Raw genomic sequence first — 23,084 nt, 5'->3', positions numbered from 1 at the left:
TAAGCGAATGGGGGCGAACGAAGCGAGTCCAGCCAGCTAGAGGACCTTGTCAAAAGGTTAGTATGGATGCTGGTGGTGTTGTATTCAGAGTATAGCAAAGACAGAAATAACAGTAATGTCGATGATACTGATGAAGGACGAAGTAGCAGAAATTGTAACCTGATGAAAGACATTTGTGCTAATAATGATATTGATTATGGGAAAGAAGAATGAGGAAGAAACGTAGGTCGGGGAGGAGGAGGAGGAAAAAGAAGAAAAATCCCTTCAAGTGTACTTTCTTACAGCAGACGTTTATATCTGCGTTATACGCCTTCCCTCATTGGAATCTCTTTTATTTAGGGAGGCCCAGGACCTATGGGACCTGCCGGGTACCGGGGACCTCCTGGCGTGAAGGGAGCGCGAGGATCAATGGGATCATCGGGGCCGAAGGGGAACACGGTAAGATAGTATTTTTTTTTAAAACCATTAGTGAGCAACATCGGCATCCTCACCATCAATTAAACCGATTTATGCGCAGAAAAGTCGAAACCTCGTAGTCATATCCCATCATTATTCTTTTGTTTTTAATGGAAAGATGAGATGAAGAGTTCGACTGCTATAATTATGTCAAGTGTCAGGTCAAACTTGCCGTTATCATCTTGTGGCTAGAGATGAAGCCAATGAGTTCCTAGCATTTCTTTGATTTGCTGTGAGAACTGTGAATCAGTTTGCTTTCACAAATATTGTCCAATGTATTTAGACTGATACAGAGAACGAACTTAATAATTCTAAAGTTTGCTTAAGGAGTTGCCTTTTGTAAGGTATATTCTGTTCAATTCCCTTTGATTCAAGTCAAAATTTGATTTCCAATATCACAAATTATTCCCGGTGCAACAATTAAATTATATTACCAAATATATAAACAAACATTTGAAAGCGGAAGAGAAAAAGAACAAGTGCATAACCAACATGAAGCAATGTGGTCAAAACCATTCTGTTATTTGAAAAGAGATACCCCTAAAAGTAATGTTTTTATTTTGTGTGTTTGCATTTTTGGTATATGTGTGTGCTTCTTGCGTGTTTTTTGTTGTTATGAGATCCCTGCAAAAATTATTTTTACTCTTTTGGTCTCTTCTTCTTCCCAGGGAGATGCTGGACTGAATGGTTTCAAGGGAGAAATGGGGATGAAAGGAGAAAGGGTATGATGAAGATCTTTTACCCCCCCCCCCCCTCCGACGTATCCAACGTTTGGCGCAGCTTTTAACCCTTGAGTCTCTGATGACACTTGTCTATAAATGATTGATTGTGAATGAGCTTTTTGAATTCGTGAAGATTTTCATTCAAGAGCATTATAATGAGCTATGAGTGATTCTAGATCCCAAAAGCTGGTCACCGTTGCTAGGTTACCGGCGAAATCTTGCCGATTGGCTATCGGATTTCTTGCCATGTTTGCGGAGATTTCTTAGGGAAGAACTATTGTACTCCTGAGCGCATAGATCAAAGTTCCTTATATTTTTTCTTTCGTTATATTTCACTTCAATTGGACAAATGATAGACACACACATACTTGATCGTTTTGGTATCTTTGGGTAAAAGCTCCACAGATTCGGGGGCATCGGGATGGCAAGGGAGTATCTGCAAAATTGTGAATAATCACATTTTTAGCTCACCTGAGCCAAAGGCTCAAGTGAGCTATTGCGATCGCCCTTCATCCGGCGTCCGTCGTGCGTCGTGCGTCGTCCGTCGTCCAAACCCCCCAAAATTAAGGAATCTGTAAAAATCTTCTTCTCTAGAACCAGAAGTGACAGAGCTAAGTTGATACTATGAGTAAGTACATTGATGATTGTAGTTTCAAGTTTGTTCATGGCAGAATCAGGGGTGCCTCCCTTGGGACCCAGGGGAGGGGGGTGGGGAGGGGTCCTAATGGGGCCTAAATTATACATTTTCATCTTCTTCTTGAGAACCCCATGACCAATTTTCACCAAACTTGGCAGGTAGCATCCCTAGGGGGTTAGGATCTCAATTTGTTAAAATGGGCACCATGCCCCACCCAGGGGCCCCAGGGGGGGCCAAACCCCCCAAAATGAAGGAATCTTTAAAAATCTTCTCTAGAATCAGAAGTTATAGAGCTAAGATAATACTATGAGTGAGTACATTAATGACTGTAGTTTCAAGTTTGTTCATAGCAAATCCAGGGGTGCCCCTCTTGGGGGCAGGGGGGGGGGGGGGGTTGGGAAGGTCCAAATGGGGGCCTGAATTGTACATTTTCATCTTCTTCCTGAAAACCTCATGATGGATTTTCGTCAAACTTGGCAGGTAGCATCCCTAGGGGGTCAGGATCTCAATTTATCAAAATGGGCACCATGCCCCACCCAGAGGGCCCCAGGGGCCCCCCAATCCCCCCCAAATTAAGGAATCTTAAAAAATTTGGGCCCTTATTGTACATTTTCATCTTCTACTTGAGAATGCCTGGTCAAATTTTAGTAGAGCTGTGAATAATTTAGATTAGTGACTGCGTGAAAGGTGAACTTGCGATACTCAGGTGATCGTGTTAGTGAAGTAATTCTGCTTGTACACCATGTTCCCGGCGGCCCAGGCAGCCCCACTTGCCCGAAACGTAGTGCGCTGTGGGTAATTCCCCTTTGCATTCTAGTCGCGTTCGCTCCAGTCCTCGCTCCAGTGAACGTATAGCTATCAGACGCTGTTCTCACGGCGTCTGATCAGGCTAGACTATCGATATTTTTAGTCGCGTCCCTCCAAGTTTTGTTACGGCCTATTAGGTGCCGTCGTGTTTCGTTGCGTCCACCCCGTTTGATTATGGCATACAAGATTCCTCATAAGCACCAGGACTGCCGTGGCAATTTTTTTTTTGACAGTTTAAAAATCTGACACGGCATCTCTGGCAATCACGGCCTGTCATGTTTGCCTATCCCTTCTCACCGCGTTGTGTCACGTCCATCCCGTTTTGTCCACGGTTACCTGAAACGGGGCTGCCGTGGTTGACGGCAACATGGTGTAAACGCAGCATAAAATGCACTTGCGGAAAAAAAGGACTTTAAACGAAGACAGGAAATTATTCCACAGGTCCGTGATGCAATGAAGAATGTTGATAAGAAATAGACCAGATGATGGAGACGAAGTACTGACGTGCATCAAACTTAAACTCTCTTCATAACTTCATCTTTTGCTTTCGAGCTATCTCTTTTCTCTCCTCTTTCTTACAGGGGCCCCAGGGAGTTCCAGGACCACGTGGTGTTGAGGGTGTGGTCGGCCCCAAGGTAAACTTTGAAGTGATGGTCTTTCAGTCTCGTATTTTCTCGAGTTATGGTATCGATACAAAGTGAGGCAGTGCCCTATGCAGAGTTTATTATCGAAGAAATACAAATCTTTCGCAGCAGAATTTTCATTTACCAATCCAACAGAAATGGTGAATTCAATAACGTTTTGAAGTTTGAAATGAGGAAAGAGTGTCTGTTTCTTGCTTGCTTTCTTTTTTCATCTTTTTAATAAAAAGATGTCTAGTGATATGGGAATAAAAGTGATACAAGTTAATGTAAGAATGAATGAATGAACGACCTGTTCACTATGTTAATAAAAACTAAATAAATAAAAATGAGTATCAAGGATATTCATTAGTTGAACAGAAAAGTTTGTTTTTGTTTTTGTTTTGTTTTTTGTTTTGTTTTTTGTTTTGTTTTTTTTTTAATAAAGAAACGTGGACTGAGAGAAGCCGTAAAGCATCCCAAACTTCATGAAAGATAAACTTTGGTGAAAGTGCGCCAAGAAGCAATGTAACCAATGGGATACTTTGTATGTGCTTCTTTATGCAGGGAGAACAAGGCAACATCGGAGAATCTGGACCTATTGGACAGCACGGTGATCCAGTGAGTGTTATTTGACTGCCGTTTTTGTTTTTGTTTTTGTTTTTGTTTTGTTTTTTTGCTGTCGTACTTATTTTTGGTTTTTAAGCGTAGCAATTCGAAATTTTTACTCTCTTTGAACAAAGTATGATGGTAGCCTCTGTCCACTTTCTTTTCGACTTACAGAAAGTGAAGTGGGTTAGGAGGGACATTTCTTTATCATATTTATATTAAAAGACGTAACATTTCAAATTAGGTATTTATGCACCTATATACATCTGCCAATCAGCCTGATGATTAAGAGATACAGTGCCGAAAAACAAAACAAGACAAAGAAGAAATATCAATAAATTAAAATTTTGTCCTCGTCACTACTCAAGTAATGTAAGATTGACGGGGTTGTCAAGAGTTACATGTATCTCTCAACATGGTCAATCTGTAATCATGGAATGTGCAATAGCTTTTTGTGTGTTTGTTCGACGCGAAACAATTTGTCCCTCATTCGGTTAATTTCGTTGATTTGCACAGCCTCCCAGAATTTTACGAAATACACCTATTTGTGGCATTCATAAAATGAGAGCAGGTATTATCATTACAAGCGTCTGTCTAATAATTATTCGATTCCTACATAGTTATTGCCCCTTTTGACATAAACTTAAGCAAGGTAGTTTGAAATATAACTGGTAATGAAGGTGCTTGATGGTCAGTGTGATCTTATAGTGCGGGGAAAAGACAACAGCATTAAAGTGTGTATACATGCAATTGACTGAATCTTAGTGTCTCGTTATGGCAAATGTGAATGTGTAAGCAGGAAATTAATGAAGTGTTGTATCACTTCGTGTTTTGATTGGTTCCGTCGCAATGTATTTCCTAACTTGATAATTCATTTCCTAACTTGATAATTCTTCTACCTCTCTGTTCCACAGGGTCCACCGGGTCCTCCCGGTATGCCTGGTTACCCTGGAAACGTCGGAGAAAAGGTAAAAACAAGAACAAGAACAAGAACAACAAGAACAACAAGAACAACAGAAACAACAAAACAAACAAGCGAACAATAACTCTGTCGTCACTCTTCATTGTTGTTGTGGTTCTATTTGTACAAATTGTAAATTTATCTTCTATTGATTTCGATGTCGATGACAGTGAGCACTCTCACAAGTGTATTATCATCGTGGGTTGCGCTTGTGTTGTTTTCCAGTTGAAAGGCGGAGCGATTAGGTATTCCTGTTTAGTGATATTTGTTCAGAACAAGAAACATGGTTGCGCCCCTTGAAAGACGTCTCATTTGGTTTTTTTTTAGCCAACTTTGACAGAATTCGAGTGCCACTTTTAGGAAAATACATATGTATTCAGTTCAAGAGATAATTCAATATCATTCTCTGTTCTGTAATGTACTCATATATAGACATTTGCGCACGGGAGAAAAAAAAATGTGTTGTAGTGTAACCTCTTTCAACATTTTTTTTTTCCCCAACTAATGTTAATGTCTGTTATTTGCGTTTATTCCCCAGGGAGAGAATGGCAAACGTGGGAAGAGAGGTCGTCTTGGAAGGAAGGGGTCAAGAGTGAGTTTAGTTTGATTTGATTTGATTTGATATTCGTATGTGATAATATAAATTATGATCTGACATTACTCATATGATGTGATATAACTTGAGTTAGACTACGATTCACCATTGCATCGAGTTGATTGTATTTGTCCGCTCAAGGTTTGTAAGGTGCGATGATGCAAGTCGCAAGAGTTGATTTACATTGTCGTCGCTTGGACCCACGTTAGCGATGCAATCTTAGTTTCAAGAATGGACAACTATAGAAAACAGCAATGAAGATGAGACACCGATGGACTTGTTTTCTCAGTTGTGTGCCTACTCGGGTTCTGCAATCAAAAAAGATTAAGTTGAACCTATGCAAAGAGAAATGTAAGGAAGTCCCGTAGTCTTCCCTCACCTGAAGTTAAGACCAGCTTTCTCTTGCGGGTGTGATGATATTAAAGGCAACTTCCGCTCACAATTTGCTAGTCTTAGTAGATACTATGGCTTATACTATGACTTAGTAGATGCCATGGCTACATGGCATGACGTAATTGCAAACTCTATCAGCAGGTGGTAGCAATGGAAATATACGGGCCTGCTATACAGGATCAGATCTCAGAAAACATAAAGAACGTTTTCTCGCACCTCCATCAAACACCTCCCTGATTTTCTTAACCTTTTTAACCTTTCTGATTTTGATGTGGGAAAGTTTGTGGCCCTGAATATAGCCCAACTGATAATGCAGATAAACCATGTTACTGACAGAGGTGTTACGGTAAAATTGCTCCGCAAAGAAACGACTGATATGTGATTATCGTTAAGAATTAATGATAATTCTTGTTTTCTCTCTTCCCAGGGTCCACCGGGCATGAGGGGCCCTCTTGGTGAGCCTGGTCCAGTCGGGGGCCCTGGGGTCAGGGGCCCCGAGGGTATCCAAGGAATACCGGGGGAAGTGGTAAGTGTTGCTGGCAGGAAAGAATATCAATTCCAATGTCTTTGTTATCACCTTCTGGTGAACTCGCAGTTACAGTGAAATCAGCGTGAATCAATCGTGTAGAACAGGTTCGTTCCTGTTGTGTCTACAAACAACTTTTACTAGAGAAATTTTGAGAAAGTGAAAGTGTTTGCCAAGGGGATTATTAAAGACTTGAAATCATAATAGGCAAACATTGAAAAACATGATAGGATAGTAGACCATCCGTTCCACTCTACCCTAACCATCACCACCACCAACACATTCCAGTCGTGAGCCTGTCGTCTGTTGATTCTTCCGCGTTATCTTTTATTCCTTTCCAGGGTGAGCAAGGAGAGCGTGGGCCACCCGGACCAGCCGGTGAACAGGTGAGAAAAGGGGATGCATTATCAACTCTCACCGATGCTAATATGTATATTTTTTTCGGTTGTTGTTGTGTTGTGTGTGTGTGTGTGTGTGTTTGTGTGTGCGTGTGTGTGTGTGTGTGTGTTTTACAATTCAGACCGTTCTCTCATCTGATTTGATGATTTTTTTAAACCTTTTTAAACGTAATTAATTGATCAGAGCTCTTTTTGACCTTTCAATAAAGCTGGAAGTGCAGTGCCTCTAATTGCTAGATTTGACTTAATTTAGAAATGCATGTAGAGGCAAACAACAGGATGAATGGTAAAACTTTCCTTCAATTCAGTTATTGAGTGAGAAAAAAAAAGTGAATATTATGATATATATTCACTTTTTTTCTTGCACACAGACCGACAGACAGATGGACATTCTTATATGCATATTTGGAATGTTACTGTGACCATGGCTAATAAAAGTGAGAATTACGCACTCCGCTGCTATTTAAATTTGTTTCAGTCAGATGAACGCATTACTTAGCATTATAACCTCTGGAACATTACACGATCTCTCCTTTTGAACGCAAATGTTCCCCCTATCTTACCTTCGATTTCGTTTTAAAAGCTTGTTAACTTTACTTTACTGTGCTTCAACTTTCTTGTTTACTTGTTCTTTTCTTTTCTAGGGAGGACCAGGCCAGCAGGGCCCGCGTGGATTCGCCGGAACAAGAGGACCCCCTGTAAGATAGAATAATGTCTTCTTTTTTTTCCAAGTTGGTTCATGGTTGTCCTTGTTAAGGCCATTCGATTCACAGTTTCCCACGAGGGAGAGAGATACATACACATTCAAAAATATAAATTGGTATATGTATGTATAATATCTTTTCTAGATTGTTTTAATTTTTGTATATATGTTATCCAAAGTTAAACAAAATTCGACGATCTTCAAGAGAAGTGTGAATGTAAAATCTAATTACATGCTGATTTTAAAAAATTCTTTATCATACGAGTATTTTGGGTGAGCCGTTTTTAGGCCTTGCTTACGAATTATCTGTGAGTGAGGTCTAAAAGCTGAGGGATTATACTTGCACTGAAATACTGTCTGATTCCTTTTGCTTGATCTTTCAGGGCCCACCCGGGCAGGACGGCATGCCTGGATTCCCCGGAGCCCGGGGAGAGTCGGTAGGTTGTTATCCGGAACAGATTCTCCACCATTGCTGTATGATATCCAATGAATGCCATTACCACTCCGTTCAACATCATCATCACCACTATCGCCATTATCATCTCCACCGCTATCATCACCGCAACCATCAGTTAACCACCCCCTTCATCATCAACCACTGCCATCACCATTGCCATCCACATCATGCACCATTACATCAACACAATTGTCAATGTCTTCACCACCACCACTACTACCACCACCACTTTCATCACCATTACCATCCCCATCACCATTACGTCAACACCATTACCAACACCATCACCACCACCACCGCCACCACTACCATCACCATTACCATTCCGATCCCCATTACGCCAACACCATTACCGACGCCATCACCACCACCACCATCACCACTACCATCACCGTTACCACCACCGCCACCACTACCATCACCATTACCATCCCATCACCATGACGTCAACACCATTACAAACGCCATCACCACCAACAACACCATCTCCTCCATCATCACTTTCATTGCCAACACCATCAACATGATCCAAGATGAGAAGCTTCCAACTATCGCTGAGCCCTCACAGACCCGGTATCGTGCGAAGAGTGTGTATTGCGAAAGTTGGCCCGACTCGGATATACACTGTATTCGGAAATCCCCGTAACGGATTGTGTGCAGTTTTTATACGCAGCGCACACGCAGTCAGAGAATTTCGTCATGAGTCGGACGTTACCAATGAGCCAGCGCTTCGGTGCTTATATTCGCTGACCGGCAATTCCGTTCTCGCAAACCTGCGCTAGTCGCGGTTGTCGAATATACCCCAGTGAGTAGCAAATTGAGATCGATTAAATCGGGCCAACCTTCCCATTACACGCTCTATTAAACAGTTCTCAACTTTCAAGTGTAACATAATTTGTATCTTCTTTCTTCTCGCTTTCTCATTGAACTGCTGCATAATGGACCAATAGAATAAGATCACAAAAAGAATCGCCCCTCAAAATAAGAAGAAGAAAAGCGTTCTCCTCTGTGAGGACTTGAATCATATTTACAGTATTTTATTTATCTCCACCGTAGGGTAATGATGGCGAGTCTGGACAACCCGGACCAGCTGGTGTTATTGGACCTCAGGTAAGTAACATCATCCTGGAGAAGTAGACCATTTTGCCGGTGTATTCTTATTTTATGCTCTTTCCTTCTAAGGTTCAAATACGGCAGAACTGCAGTCCCTGATTCTTTAAGAGGCTGCCTGAAAACCTCAATATCTATTCATGTATGGATAAGTGAATGTTGAATATCTCCCCCATTCGGGAACTAGATTAACAACAATGAATAAATTGATTAATAAACAATCATCCGTCGAATATTTTGTGTGTATGATATCTTTAATAGACTTGTCTCTTTATTCCTGTTGCATCATTACTGACATACACTATGTAAGATTCGATTCCTGGCCATCCCATGTTATGTGAAGCTACTCAGTGTTGTACAAACCAATGAATCTGCATTATTCCGTTCCCACTAGGGAACTCCCGGAGACCCGGGTCAAGCGGGACCAACGGGATTCCCTGGACCTCCAGGTCCACCGGGCGAGGCTGGACTGCCAGGGTCAGATGGCCAGACAGGACCACAGGTACGCAGGGCGATGATTGCGTTGGGCTTAGAGGGAACAGACCTTTATATGACATATATTTTACAGTACGATATACTGAGTACTAATTGAAGTAAATCACAGTATGTACGTATATTGCTCTTTTATGTACGATTTCAAAATATGTTGATAATCACTTCGTTTCTGTTTTTCCTATGTGGATAAAGTACCTCTGTAAGAAAAGATACCTCTTCACCTTGCCGCTGTTAGTTGTGAGGTGCGTTTTCTGCATTTGGCAGATAAAGTCCTTGTGGTGAAACGCTTTTCACATCGAGAACTTTATCTGCCAAAGGCAGATAATTGTGCACATAATCACTTGCAATTTTTTTTAAATTTTCTCCTGCAACCCAGGGTATTCCCGGACCAGTTGGACAACCCGGCATCCAGGGTCCGGAGGGTCCCCGTGGTTTTCCCGGTGAACGGGGTCTTCGCGGAGAACAGGTGAGAATGAGACTGAAAGAACAACAGCAGCAGCAACAACAACAACAACAACAACAACAAAGACAAGAGAGGCTCAGTGGTTAACGCAATGATCTCTACGTAAATGAGAAGCAGACACAAATCGAGTTTCCGAGTAAACAGTCACCTTGAAGGCATTTAATGGAACCCAGCTTCAGACCAGATACCCAGCAGTGTGTAGCAGACAGTAACCCTACAGTCACCGAGAGGTGGCGCTATATAACAAGCTTGACTTGTAACATTGATAATCATTAACAACACTGGCGTGATTGCCTTTCTTTTTTACTCTTTCATTTTTCACCTGAATGATAAAGAAAATATAAAAGCTCTACTTGAGCTTAACAAACAATTACCTTTAAAATGAATAAGGGTGTAAACTATTATAACATACAAGTAGTTGCACTGTTCATGACCTATGATACTTTCAAGAGTAAACTGCCATGAACTATAATAGGCAAGCTGGCTTATAAAAACACTAAGCTAACACCTGAAAATAACAATTACACTAACACCTGACTTAGACACCAAGAGCGTAATCACAAAAACTTATTGGGTACCGTACGTTTAACAATAACACCAGATACGCATTCTACCATCAATTCTTCTCGTCAGCGTTAAAGAAAACAAAAACAATCATGAATTGTTACAAGTATATAACCATCACATCATACCAATACCTCTCTCAGACGTGCTGACACTGAGTCATACAGTCCTGATTGACATGAAACATACCGTTCAGCAAAAACAACAAATTTGACAATCATGTACGACCTGATGGGGCAAGCTAGGATGGCATGAAATAAGTAGCTCCTATAAAGGCATAGACTTACACAGTATAAACAAAAATATGAAATGATGTACAAAATGTTCATGTGGGGACACAGGAAATACACATATCTACAATGTATATGAAAATAGAATTACATATGCACGTAGCAGAAAACATTGATATGTACGAGTAAGGGTGCAATTAGGGACAGGCACCAAACAGACACCAGAGAAGTAAATATATAAAGGTAACTGGGAAATATTAAGAAGATAAGGGTATGTGATAATAAACCTGGTATTACATACACTCAGAAACAAGAAGGCGTATGCACCCACTAAGGATATAAGCATCATATGTTATACACAGCACAAAGGGGCAAATCACTGAGACATAAGCGGGGTGACTGAAAAAAAATACACCTATAGAACATATCCACAACTAAATTATTCGCAGAACATACCAAGACAGCTAGGTGAGAGACAATAAAGATAAACAAGGATGTCATACAAAGACGTATTGGTAGAAATGAAGAATAAACATGATACAAGTACAGCTTAAAAGAAAAACAAAAAACGCCCGTTTGGGGCACCTCAGAAAAAAGGTTATGTTAAGGGACATAATGTAATAAACCAGATGGGGGAAATGAAATAACATATGTGGCACCAGGATAACATGGCTATAAGAGAGGTACATTGTAAGGATACACAGTGAGTGAGGAGGGGGGGGGGGGGGCATTAATCTGAGGTAGCCAACAGTTCGCACAGAAAACAAAATACATGTACATTGTATATCATTGATTAATACATCAAATAATCATCAAACCTAGGTGGGAGGCGTCGGGAGCGCTGAGGGCGCCCAGTGGGGGTCACATGGGTGGGGGGACAACCTGGACCGTTAATAGTCGGAACAGTGGGGGCAGGTTCCTGGGGCAGAGGGGGAAGGGGGGCTTCAGGAGGGGGCTCCTGCAGGGGGACACACGGGACATCTGGCCCAGGAGGCAATGAGAGTTCCTGTGGAATGTCTCTGCAGGTGTCTGGGGGGAGCAAATCTCGCTCGTCATCTGGGGAAAGCAAGTCTGTCTCATCTTCGTCGGACATCTGGTGCTGGGGAGGAGCCACAAGGGGAACAGGGACCCTCATGCATTGCGATGTCTTTACACGATATGACGATTTTCTGAGCTGAGAGCCAATGAATTTGCGAATGTTACACCACTTGCCATCTATTGATGTTACAAGGTATCGAGGGCGTGCGGAGGACTTGCTGCGATCTGACCGGAGATAAACAAGGTCCCCAACTGCGAGAGGGTCATCATTGGGGAGGATGCGGGAGGGAGCCTTGGAACGCTCGCTGTGGGGATGGTTCGAAAGGCGCTGTTCATGTTGTGAAGAGATGAGGTCTGCATCCGACAGTGGAATTTGGCTGTGCGTGAATTGGTCACGCTGAGTCCACATTTCACGTGCAGAAAGGCCACGCGAGCGAAGACGGCTATTGAGTCGGGCAGTGGCGAGGGACAGGGACAAGGATGTCAGTGGTCCTCCGGAGGGCTCATGCCGCAGGATTTCATCTTCGAGTTCACGAATGGCCTTCTCAGCAACCGGGTTCTTATTGGGATTTTTGGCATGACCTACTTCAATGGAAAGGTGAAACTGGGCGAGCAGGGCATCATCTTGTAAGGAGGCGAAACCAGGGGCGGGGTCGGTGCGGATGACAGCAGGGGGCCCATCGAGCGGGCGAAGTTCCACACAGAGACGGATCAAGGTATCGCGAAGAGTATCTCTGCGCTCATCTGGAAGGAAACAAGTGGCGGTGTAGGAAGTGACACATTCGCGGAGAAGTAAAATCAGTTGTTTCGAGCGCTTGATGACATCAGCGGCGAACGATGTACCCACGGCTGCGGGGGGATCGCCAGTGGTCTGAGGGACAACCGTGTGTGGAGCATTCCGCAGGGATGCACACTGATGGCAAGTGTCGGTGACACGTGTGATGGCAGAGTCCATGTCCAAGGCAAAAAAATGCCGGTTGACAACAGTCTTGAGTTGGTGGTGGGTGGGATGATCTAGTTGGAGATGGAGTGAAGTAAGCAGGCCATCAAGAACGCTACGGGGGATGATGATGCACTCGCGAGGTGACAGGAGAGCCTGTTCACGGCGGACAACCAACAGCCCATCTCTAGCTATGGTAGCAACACGGAGATAGCGTTTGACGTCTTTGATATTGGTCAGTTTCTTAGAAGGTCGGGTGCCCTGGAGAAGGTGAGCATGAGTGCGTCGCAAGTCTGGGCACTCAGATTGTATGCTGACCCACGCTGGACGGGAAGTGAAGGGTAACTTCTGCTTCCCTGTGAGCACGTCCGTAGGGGACACTCTGTGAACAACAGAATCCTCTGTCTGACGAATGAAGAGGCATACCTGACAAGAGGAATCAGTGCACTCGGGGGCATTCCTGCTAGCAAAATCTGACGGAACATTGGCGGATCCAGCCAGATGGAGCACGGCACATTGGAACCGGCTAACTGTGGACAGGAAGGTTGACACACGTGGGCTGGCAGAGAACTCACCACGACAGAGTTTTTCAAAAGCCTGTACACAGGGCTTGCTATCTGTGAGAATGCATGGCCGGTGCTTGGACTGCACAATGTACGGGCTGAAATACTTGCAGGATGCTGCAATAGAAAGGGCCTCTATCTCACATGGGAGCCAAGTAACCTGCCGATCACGAAGTTTGGAGCTAAAGAAACCAGCTACCTGTGGCTTTCCTTGTCGTGTTATGTACAATGTGGCACCAATACCATGATCTTTGACAGCACCATCAGTAACAATCCAAAGCTGGTCGGATGGTCGGGGAAGGGTAATGGCACGGGGGGAGGCTAAGGCTTCCTGAGCGGTCTTGAAAAATGAACGCAGGTCATCGGACCAATCAATGCGATCACTCGACTGACCACCAGCAATTGCGGCGTCCAGTGGTGTGAGGAAGATAGCGCAATGTGGGAGAACACGGGCGAGCATCTTATATGCCCCAATGAAGGAACGCATTCCTTTCACAGTAGTAGGAGGGGGGCATGAGGCAAGCGCCGCAATGCGATGAGGGCTCGCTTGTAGGGTCCCTTGGGACCAGATCCAGCCCAGGACCGTGGTAGACTTTGGGCAAATCACAGTCTTACGGGCTGAAAGATGAAGGCCTGACTTTCGGAGGGCATGCAGGACACGTGACCAATTCTGGAGGAGCTCCTCGGGGGTATCACCACCAATGAACAAGTCGTCTGCAAGTTTCACAACAATACCTTCCACAAGTAGATCCCCAAGCACGCGACACATCAGCTCTTCAAGAGCAGTTTCTGAGCCTGGCATGCCCATGGCACAGCGTGTATACACACGGACTCCACGATAGGGGGTTGCAACACCACAATACTTCATCGAGGCCTTGGACAGGGGAATTTGATAAAAAGCATTGGTGAGATCTGTGGCAATGAGATGTTTCCATTGACCAATTTTTCTGAGGGTGGAATCAACATCAGGCATAAGGGAGGGCTGAGGCTTGGCATAACGGCCTACATCGGCAAAAGCTGTAACAAGGCGGAAGCCGCCGTTGGCCTTCTTCACAAGGAAGGATGGATTCAGGTACTCAACAGAGATGCCCACATCTTCTGGGCGAGCAAAGACACCCTGTTGTTCTAGTTCATCGAATTTCTCTTGGAGATCAACCAAAGAGTTACGGGAGTAAAGTGGCAAGCGACCCTTGCGTTGGGGAGGCTGAACCGGGCCCATGTTGACAACGGCCTCAAACGGGCCAACAGCACCATTATACCCAGTGAAGGCAGGGTCAAAAACATCATCGAACTCCGCATGGAGAGACTGAAAGTCATGTTTCGTACCAATGGGGATAATGCAATCAGGATCGAGCAATATTGGGTCAGAAAAACGATGCTCAGTATCACGTGAGACACCACTGGGCACGGGCCTATCGGGTACACGGGGGAGGTCATCAGACTGAGGCTCTGAAGGAACGTAGACCGGACGGACCTGGCAGAAATGTTCATGTTTACGGATCAGGCGGGGTTGAGGCGTAAGATTAGGGATACGCACTTTGCCTGCTACACTGGAGACCATGCACGGTTCAGGCCAAGATGGATCAGTTGGGGGAACACCTTTCTGAGGGACAATCCTGGGCTCAAGGGCAAGTGTGTCATGAGACAGTAGCTCATCAGGAACTGACAGCTCGACGAATTCACCAGGCAAAAGCACAGTAGACTGAGATGGGGCACGAAGGACATGAGCACGGCGAACTGCATGTGTCACATTGTCCGAAGGCCTGCGAGAACCATATGAAATGATCATGTCATCACCCACACACACCTGGCGTTTAGCAGGACGAACCGACACATCATTGTGCTCCATGAATGGGGTACCTGCGAGTACTTCTACATCAAGATTATCAATGACCAAACCCTCAAACACGAATGACTTGCCGTCACGAGTGAAGGACAGAGTGGTCTCCCCAACAACATCAAGGGGGGAAGACCCATCGGCTTGATGAGCAGACTGCGAGCTGGGTTTTATGACACCCTGGAGGGACTGGACAGTAGAAGCTCTGATCATGTTACCAGTAGCACCACTGTCGACAGTGATGCGAACGACCTGGTGCCCGCAAAACGCATCAAAATATGGAGACTGACGGACCTGGACTCTGAGGGCCGATGAAGAGTCGCTGGTAGCCGTATCATCCTTCAGAGGGACAGGCTCAGACAGGTGGACCTGTTCAACTTGGCACAAATCATCAATCTCATCATCAGACTCTAAAATATGTGCAACCTGGCGGGCCTTAGCAATGAATCGCCTGTCTGCTTCGGGTAAGTACGTACACTCACTTAAATAATGAGTGTCTGGCCGGCGCGCTTCACGACAGAGAGGACAGTATTTACTGTTGCGCTGGGGGGTGCGAGTCTGCAGATTGCGGCGACTGCGGGGCATTGGAGCACGCTGGGGGCGTAGGCCTACAGGGCGCGGGGAAGGGGAGGTCAGGGTGCGCATAGCACGAGAACTCTCTGTGGTGTGGATTTCATCCAAAAGACTATCTAATGCCTGAGAGATTTCGGGTTTCAGTGAAGCTAGGGTACGAGAGCGCAATTCTGTCCCGTAGCGCTGCTTGACCAGGCGAGGAAGATCTGAATGAATGAGTTGGAGCCAAGTGAGGACGATAAGGTTTTCCAACGTGGGAGTAAGCTCCTCATCTTCGCTAACACGCTTACCATGGTGAGTTATGCCACCTGCGGATGTGAGCAGGTTGTCTTCGATAAAGGCCACCACCCTTTGGTAGAGGTCCTCAGGACGCTCATCCGGCTCTAGTTTGATGTCACTGAAATCAAGAAAGTGAGCGCCGGTACTTTGAAACCCATAATGAAGCCTGATCTTCCCCCAAATATCGTTGAGGGAGGTGGAAGTCTTGACTATGGAATTGCGTGAGATAATGGGACAATAATTAGCAATCTGTCCGAGCATAAGCTCAAGCATACTGGCTTTCTGGTGTGCTGATTTTCGAGACCCAGTCGGGACGCTTTCTGGGTCATCAACAAAGCCACGGAGTGGGCAAGATTTAGATTTTTGAGCCCATGAGCAATCATCATCTAGGAACGGCGCAAAATTTGAGTCTAGGGTGAGAGTGTACACTAAGTTTTGTCGCCAATTTTCGAATGAATTGACTGTTTCACGTTTGGTGAGACACCATTGCTTGGGTGCTCTTGGAGCTGAGGCCATCACTAAAGCCTATAGGTGGGACCGTAATGTAAGAGAAAAACAAGGAACTTACACCAACTCTGGATCGTTGGCCGATTTGGAGCTCAGCAAGCTTAACGTCTGCTTGTGCAGGTGAAAACAAATCCTCAGGAGTAGGTAACGTTTCCAGAGCTGCCACCACGTAAATGAGAAGCAGACACAAATCGAGTTTCCGAGTAAACAGTCACCTTGAAGGCATTTAATGGAACCCAGCTTCAGACCAGATACCCAGCAGTGTGTAGCAGACAGTAACCCTACAGTCACCGAGAGGTGGCGCTATATAACAAGCTTGACTTGTAACATTGATAATCATTAACAACACTGGCGCTAAATCTTGAGGTCCTTAGTTCAAGTCCGGTAGATGGCAGCAGCATTTTTGCCCTGAGGAAAGGACCTCATCCTGCATTGCTTATTCCTTTGGAGGGGACTAGAACAAACAAACAAACAAACAAACAAACAAACAAACAAACAAACAAATAAACAAACAAACAAACAAAATCAAAACAAAAACAAAATTAAAAAACAAAAAACGCCGTTTCCGCGGCTGCATGCAGTCGGCATGAATCTCTTTCTTGCCACTTTACACAAAGATTTCACTTCAGTTTATGAACTGCAAGTCTGCAAGGATGAACGGTACCATTGAGCAGTTCAACTGCATTGCTTTATCCAAAATTACTCTCTTACTTATTATCAAAGTTAGAACAGGTTTCCTGCTGATCAGTGCCTTGTCTCTATTATATAATAGATGCAATATATCAGAAACTTATCTAGTTATACTGCTTAATATCATTCACATAGAGTGTTTTGAAATCAGTGATGTACACAGATGTATGATTATATTGCGCTGTACCTGTACAGTGGATGACGATGAAGAGTGGCTTTGATTCGTTTCACTTTCCTTCTTTTTCTCTCCTTCTCTCAGGGTGTCGAGGGTTTGAAGGGTAATGATGGCCCACCTGGGCCACCCGGGGCCGCGGTAAGTACCACCAGCCAACGGGGAACCAGAGGCTCGTATCATGGTGACCGGGCGATTGATTATGAATTTGATATCAATAATTGTAAATAAATCGGTTATATTGTATTGATCACTTTTTTTCCATTACAAGACTTTCAAAGCAGCGATATACTGGCATCAGTAGCAGCAGAAGTGTAGAAGCAGAAACAACAAAAATAAACAACAATCAACCCGTATTGTACCCTGCTAAACTGAAGAATGTGCATCCTTATCATTTTAATTTAAAAAGAGCAGAATAGATGTGAGCGAGGAATGTCAGTAGTGGCGTGTCTGACCAAGATTTATCTGCAAAAACGAATTACGTGTTTTCCTGACTTCTCCCACAGTGCTGTTGTTACCAAGACTCCCAAGATTCTGCAGGAGACCCCCTTCAAACTTAATTCAATATCACTTATTGCCCTAAATACTGAAAAATTACCAACGGTCTCTCTTCTTCTCTGGGAGTGGTCCACGAAACCTCCCCGTTTTGTTGAGTGATAGGACTGGATTGTGATAGGATTTAAAAAAAGGTACCAAACGGGAGGCATCTGCTTCCCGTGAAAGTACTTCACTGTAGATCAGAGATAAAATATACAGCACATTTCTTTGTACAATATCTAGGAAAATACTCCAAAATATCGCCATCCATCAGAGGATAAGTATAGCTTAATCGACAGTGCCTGTATAATGTCTCTATGGAGATGTGTTTAAAGTTAGCGTGACGTTTACTTGGTTGTTTCTATTTCATGCTTGCTTTTCACAAGGTCAAGCTAATTTGAGATGAAGAAAGCTCCCTGAATGATGATCACGAGTCGTATTTTGTCCCCCGTTTCTATTTTAGGGTGTTCAAGGGCAGCTGGGACCGCCTGGTCCAGTTGGTGGAACCGGTCTCCCCGTAAGTATCTCCTCACTCTACATCACATATCAAGAATTGGGAAATGTGTGTGTGTGTGGGGGGGGGGGGGAGGAGGGGGTGGAAGTGCACCCTGCTTAGTGAGGACTTCTTGAATGAGTGAACGGGAACCTCGACCGGTTGGAATGTTAACTGTTCAAATTGACGTTCTCGTGGTACGGTTTTCGAGTCCACAGGCCGAGGAACCGAGGGTAAAGTGATTACTGTGTGGTATGCGTCACAAACGAAAATGCCATTTCTGGACTAGCAAAGTTTATTCATAACATTGAGTAGAATTTCACAGTCGCCATAACGAACTTGGTGAAATCGTTATTATATGTATGTGAGGCTGGACAAAACTGATTATATGATCTGTACTCACTTAAAGTGATGAATAATATCTGAACGGCCTATACGACTTCATGCTTTTACTTGTTGAATTCTCGAACAACTCTGAACGCAGTGGAATAGATACGCACGAAACACAGTAGCATCTTATAGTTGAATGGAATGATCATCCCATCTCGTGTGAAAATGTGCAACTTTGTGTACAGCGATAACCAGTTTTCCAGGCAAAGACTGAGTTCAAACCCCGGCAGTATCACATGACAGGTCCTTTCCTGCACCAACAACCCAGCTTCTAATAGATAGTCACGTCACATCCTTCATTCGAACTTGCATCCCTGTCTGTAAAATATAAATCATTCTATTGTTACTTTTGTCCTTGGATTACAGGGAAGACCAGGAGACCAAGGCCCCATCGGTCCGTCAGGAGAGCGGGGAGATCCGGTAAGTTGGACCAGGTCCTCATGGAGAATGTCAACGAGTCCATTCGTTCACTGTGTCCTCCCCATGCAGTACATTCTCTGTAGCCTATAGTCCTATCTCTAAGTAGCACAGCATAACGTTGTAAAACACACCAATATACTGTACGACATTGGATGACACACACAAACACAAAAATATAAAAGAAAACACATACACACCTAAAAACCTGATATGTACGTATCATGTCGTAAGTAGGTGAACTGGGATGCGTGAATTCAACACTTTCCTGCGAAAAATAATGAAAACTATTTGGGAACATAAAGGAACATAATGATATTGTCTCCAATTATTAAATATTTTATACTTGACTGGAATAGTTCATACTTCCATTTCTGTTTCGATTGTTGTGATTAATTTATTGTCATTTTTGCTGTTATCTTTTTCAGGGTGAAGAAGGTCCCATGGGACCGGCTGGTCGAGATGGTTTGCCGGGACCCAGGGTGAGTGGCACATGGAATAGACGTTGACTATTTCCGTGTTTTCCCTGTCTTTTATCAAAGTTCGTCATTTTGGGAAGACCCAGACTTCACAAGTGATGGTCGTTTAATGATCGATTGGTTACTGATATACTGGTGGATTCGCCACCACAGGTATTAAGACTTACCTGCAAATTTCTGCGATGACCCTCAAATACGAATGCCGTCATGTTGAACGAACATCTACCGCAAGTTTTCTTCGTGCCGAGTGATTTTAACAATTTATCAACCCAGTCCAATTTAGATAGGCATTATGATCGTGTGTGCTGTGTTTAAATATCATTTCATGTAACTATCACAACATACAGCTCCTTTACAGAGACGAAGTTATGACTTGACATTGACGTGAATGTGATGTCATAACCTTGTTCACTGGTAATAGTGACGTAGCAGTGACGTGTCTTTTCGTCTTGCAGGGACCTCCGGGACCTATTGGTCAGCCTGGCCCGCCCGGAGTTGGGGGAGACAGGGGAGACACTGGCCCGCTTGGGCCCAAGGGTACCAAAGGAGAGCGCGGAGAAGGAGTAAGTAGTACCGGCTCTTTGTTGTCACAAAAGCAAATTATCACTCAGAATGATCTGCAGTGACCAGTCACTAAGGTACAAACGTTAGATTACGCATGTACTGTCAGCAATTTACACGGTTTGCGCGCGCATTGAAGCATGTCTGATCTTCTGTTACTCAAACATCTAAATATTTCAAAAATCTAAACATCTAAACATGTAGAACTACGTTCATTAGTTTATGAATTTGTCAAGAACAGCTGCTAACAATTAGTAGAAATGGATCTTGTCGATAGCTATAATGTCACATTGACACGTATAATGAGGTGCAATTATGAAGCGAAGAAAGGTGCCGATGATATTAGCGATTATAGTAATAAACTGTAATTATAGATACAATGTATAGGATTGTCACAAGAGCAACATTTGAGTTATAATTATTAGAAAGTTCTGGATTCTTATGGCACCAACGTCTGTGAGCGTTGATAGTCATCTGTGTTTTGCAAGAATTCAATCCATTCACCATATCAGTGGTAGCTGGCTGGAGCCAGTGAGTCGCATTTTAAGCTTATCGTAAATTTGACTTTTCCCAGTTCTGATATAATGTTGTATGAGAAGCTTGGGATTTCTTTTTCTCTTTACTATCGGCCGACTATTGGGTATGATATTTTGATTTGACCTGCCCTTAACTTTATTTTTGCCTTTCACCTTGATCTTTATATATTTTGATTTTGATTCCTGTTCTTTGCAGGGACCACCTGGTCCTGCCGGAGAGCGTGGACCCCTTGGTGAGACTGGTCCATCGGTAAGTTTGGCCCCTGGCACTGTTCAAAAATCTTTCTCTCCTATCCTTTCGAACCCGTCTAGGAGTGCAGAAATTCCTTCCTTGGCTTTATTGTGGTGTGATGAATTCCTGAGATAGCATGAACATAATTAAAACAAAAGTGGAATGATATAATTATCTATTCTTTTGTATCTATCTATCTTTCTATCACGAGTATATTTTCTGTTTTGTTTCCGTCGACCATGTCTAGGGTGATAACGGGGATCCAGGTATCCCAGGTCAGGCAGGACCTCGTGGTCCGAAGGGAGAGGAAGGGGCGCCCGGTAACTCCGGCGCATCCGGACCCATCGGTCTGCAGGTAAGTCACATGTGGGATCTTATGGCCTTTCTTCGCCCCATCCCTAATCACCTACGCATTGGGGCATTTTTTTTTCCTTTTTAATTCTTCTGAAATAAGAATTTTTTGATTTATGTACTCTGTTCCATAATTGGAGAATTCCCAAAATTTGATGACTTCCGTAGTTTTATTTTTAACTTCAGTAAAAAGGAAATTCCGAAATTTTCAAGCGGATTACCCTTACTTAATTTGCCCCACATCACTTGGGCAGGGTGGAAACACTTTCACATCTTTGCACTACTGCTGTACAGCACGTCAGGTTTTGCGAGTAATCAAAAGTTTGAAGGTAAAGATCTCTCGAGATGTTAGTGTGTGTGATATACATGTCACGTGGCTAGAAAGGACGCACATCATTTATGGTGGCATTTGAAGTATCTTAGAGTCACCAAAAATCAATATCTTTCTACTTGGTAAAAAAAAAAAAAAAAACATCAGAGTCGTAGAATAAAGTTGGTTGTATTTTTTAGTTGAGTTGAGTTTATTAACAACATACATGTGAATATGATAACATGATAACATGAAATTCCATAGGGTAAGATACAATAAGATACAATAACATGAAAATTTTTATGAGAATACAATTATTTTGTACAAGGTTCTTACAGCTATGCAAGCATATATTTTACATACTTATATTTATCTTTTATTAGAATACATGTGGTGTAATAGATTTAGTTTCGTTGTGATACATTTATCACTGAAAAGGCAAAGAGTATGAATAAGTATGTAATGTAGAAATACGCATAGACAAAGGTTCTGAAAATAAATAGAAAAACAGAAGATAATGTTGTTAAAGGGGGAACCAAAAGTTAGCACAAGTGCTAGTCGAAAATGGTTCTCCCATTATAGCTACATGTATATTTAAGCTGCTTATTGCAAGGTCTACTCTTTTAAAGTAACTGTACTATAAAAGTACATTAAACTAAACACTGAATATTCTTTTCTTCACTATGTGATTCGACCACAAGTTTATCGTATCCAGTAACAAATGCTCCAGAATTATATATACGAAATATTGTATATTCAACAGATACATTATGTGGTTGTGACAACCATCCAGAGCATTCTTTACTCTATTTTCATATTATTTCTATTTCTGTACTCCCCCCCCCCCCCCTCTTCTTTCTCTCTTCCATTAACCAGGGTTTGCCTGGCTCCCCAGGGATGAAAGGAGAACCGGGCGATTCTGGTTTAACGGTGAGTGACTGAAACTCTCAGTTTTACAAGCAGATTCCACGCCGGAGTCGTTGTATCGTTTCCTTTCAACGAAGAAATGATGAGTACTTGAATGATATTATTTGCGTGATTTATCTTATTCTATTAGGTATATGTTTACACTATGCTTTGATTGTTCGTGCTTTCGCTGGAATCGCATTGAAGGTATTGTATTCTCCAATACTTGGCGGCTGAATAAATAAAATCCAAAAGAATTGAGGAATACAATCATAGAATCATAACTTCGATTAGAAAGTGAGATGAGAGTTTTACTCGAGAGCTTTTCATAACCAGTTACCTGTGAGTGTGACTCTAAAATTTCTCACATATTCGTGTGCAGGAACCCCCACCCCGTTCCCGAAGGCATGTGGCTAAATCTGGATACCATAATGTTCCCATCGAACAGTTCTCTAACAATCTCGTTCTGTGCCTCTGAAGTGTTTTTTTGTTTCTTCAGTTGTGATTGCGTTTTAATCTTTTTCTTC

General features: G+C 43.3%; 1 protein-coding gene across 2 annotated transcripts in view; it reads left to right on the top strand.

Annotated features, from left to right (window-relative positions):
• Positions 1 to 23,084, top strand: part of LOC140240977 (uncharacterized) — a 142,902-nt gene that overhangs the window by 94,840 nt on the left and 24,978 nt on the right. For both annotated transcript variants that reach the window (XM_072320752.1, XM_072320751.1), the window contains exons 20-40: positions 340 to 438; positions 1,125 to 1,178; positions 3,204 to 3,257; positions 3,810 to 3,863; positions 4,766 to 4,819; positions 5,351 to 5,404; positions 6,228 to 6,326; positions 6,668 to 6,712; positions 7,369 to 7,422; positions 7,811 to 7,864; positions 8,941 to 8,994; positions 9,389 to 9,496; positions 9,866 to 9,955; positions 17,433 to 17,486; positions 18,346 to 18,399; positions 19,132 to 19,185; positions 19,611 to 19,664; positions 20,117 to 20,224; positions 20,955 to 21,008; positions 21,238 to 21,345; positions 22,528 to 22,581. In XM_072320752.1, the coding sequence (XP_072176853.1) occupies positions 340 to 438; positions 1,125 to 1,178; positions 3,204 to 3,257; positions 3,810 to 3,863; positions 4,766 to 4,819; positions 5,351 to 5,404; positions 6,228 to 6,326; positions 6,668 to 6,712; positions 7,369 to 7,422; positions 7,811 to 7,864; positions 8,941 to 8,994; positions 9,389 to 9,496; positions 9,866 to 9,955; positions 17,433 to 17,486; positions 18,346 to 18,399; positions 19,132 to 19,185; positions 19,611 to 19,664; positions 20,117 to 20,224; positions 20,955 to 21,008; positions 21,238 to 21,345; positions 22,528 to 22,581 (1,413 nt within the window). The remainder of the gene's footprint in view (positions 1 to 339; positions 439 to 1,124; positions 1,179 to 3,203; positions 3,258 to 3,809; positions 3,864 to 4,765; positions 4,820 to 5,350; positions 5,405 to 6,227; positions 6,327 to 6,667; positions 6,713 to 7,368; positions 7,423 to 7,810; positions 7,865 to 8,940; positions 8,995 to 9,388; positions 9,497 to 9,865; positions 9,956 to 17,432; positions 17,487 to 18,345; positions 18,400 to 19,131; positions 19,186 to 19,610; positions 19,665 to 20,116; positions 20,225 to 20,954; positions 21,009 to 21,237; positions 21,346 to 22,527; positions 22,582 to 23,084) is intronic.

Source organism: Diadema setosum, chromosome 17 (genome assembly GCF_964275005.1).
Source record: "Diadema setosum chromosome 17, eeDiaSeto1, whole genome shotgun sequence".
Lineage (NCBI taxonomy): Eukaryota > Metazoa > Echinodermata > Echinoidea > Diadematoida > Diadematidae > Diadema > Diadema setosum.
The sequence above is the reverse complement of the archived record's forward strand: the minus strand, read 5'-3'. Positions and strand labels throughout refer to the sequence as shown.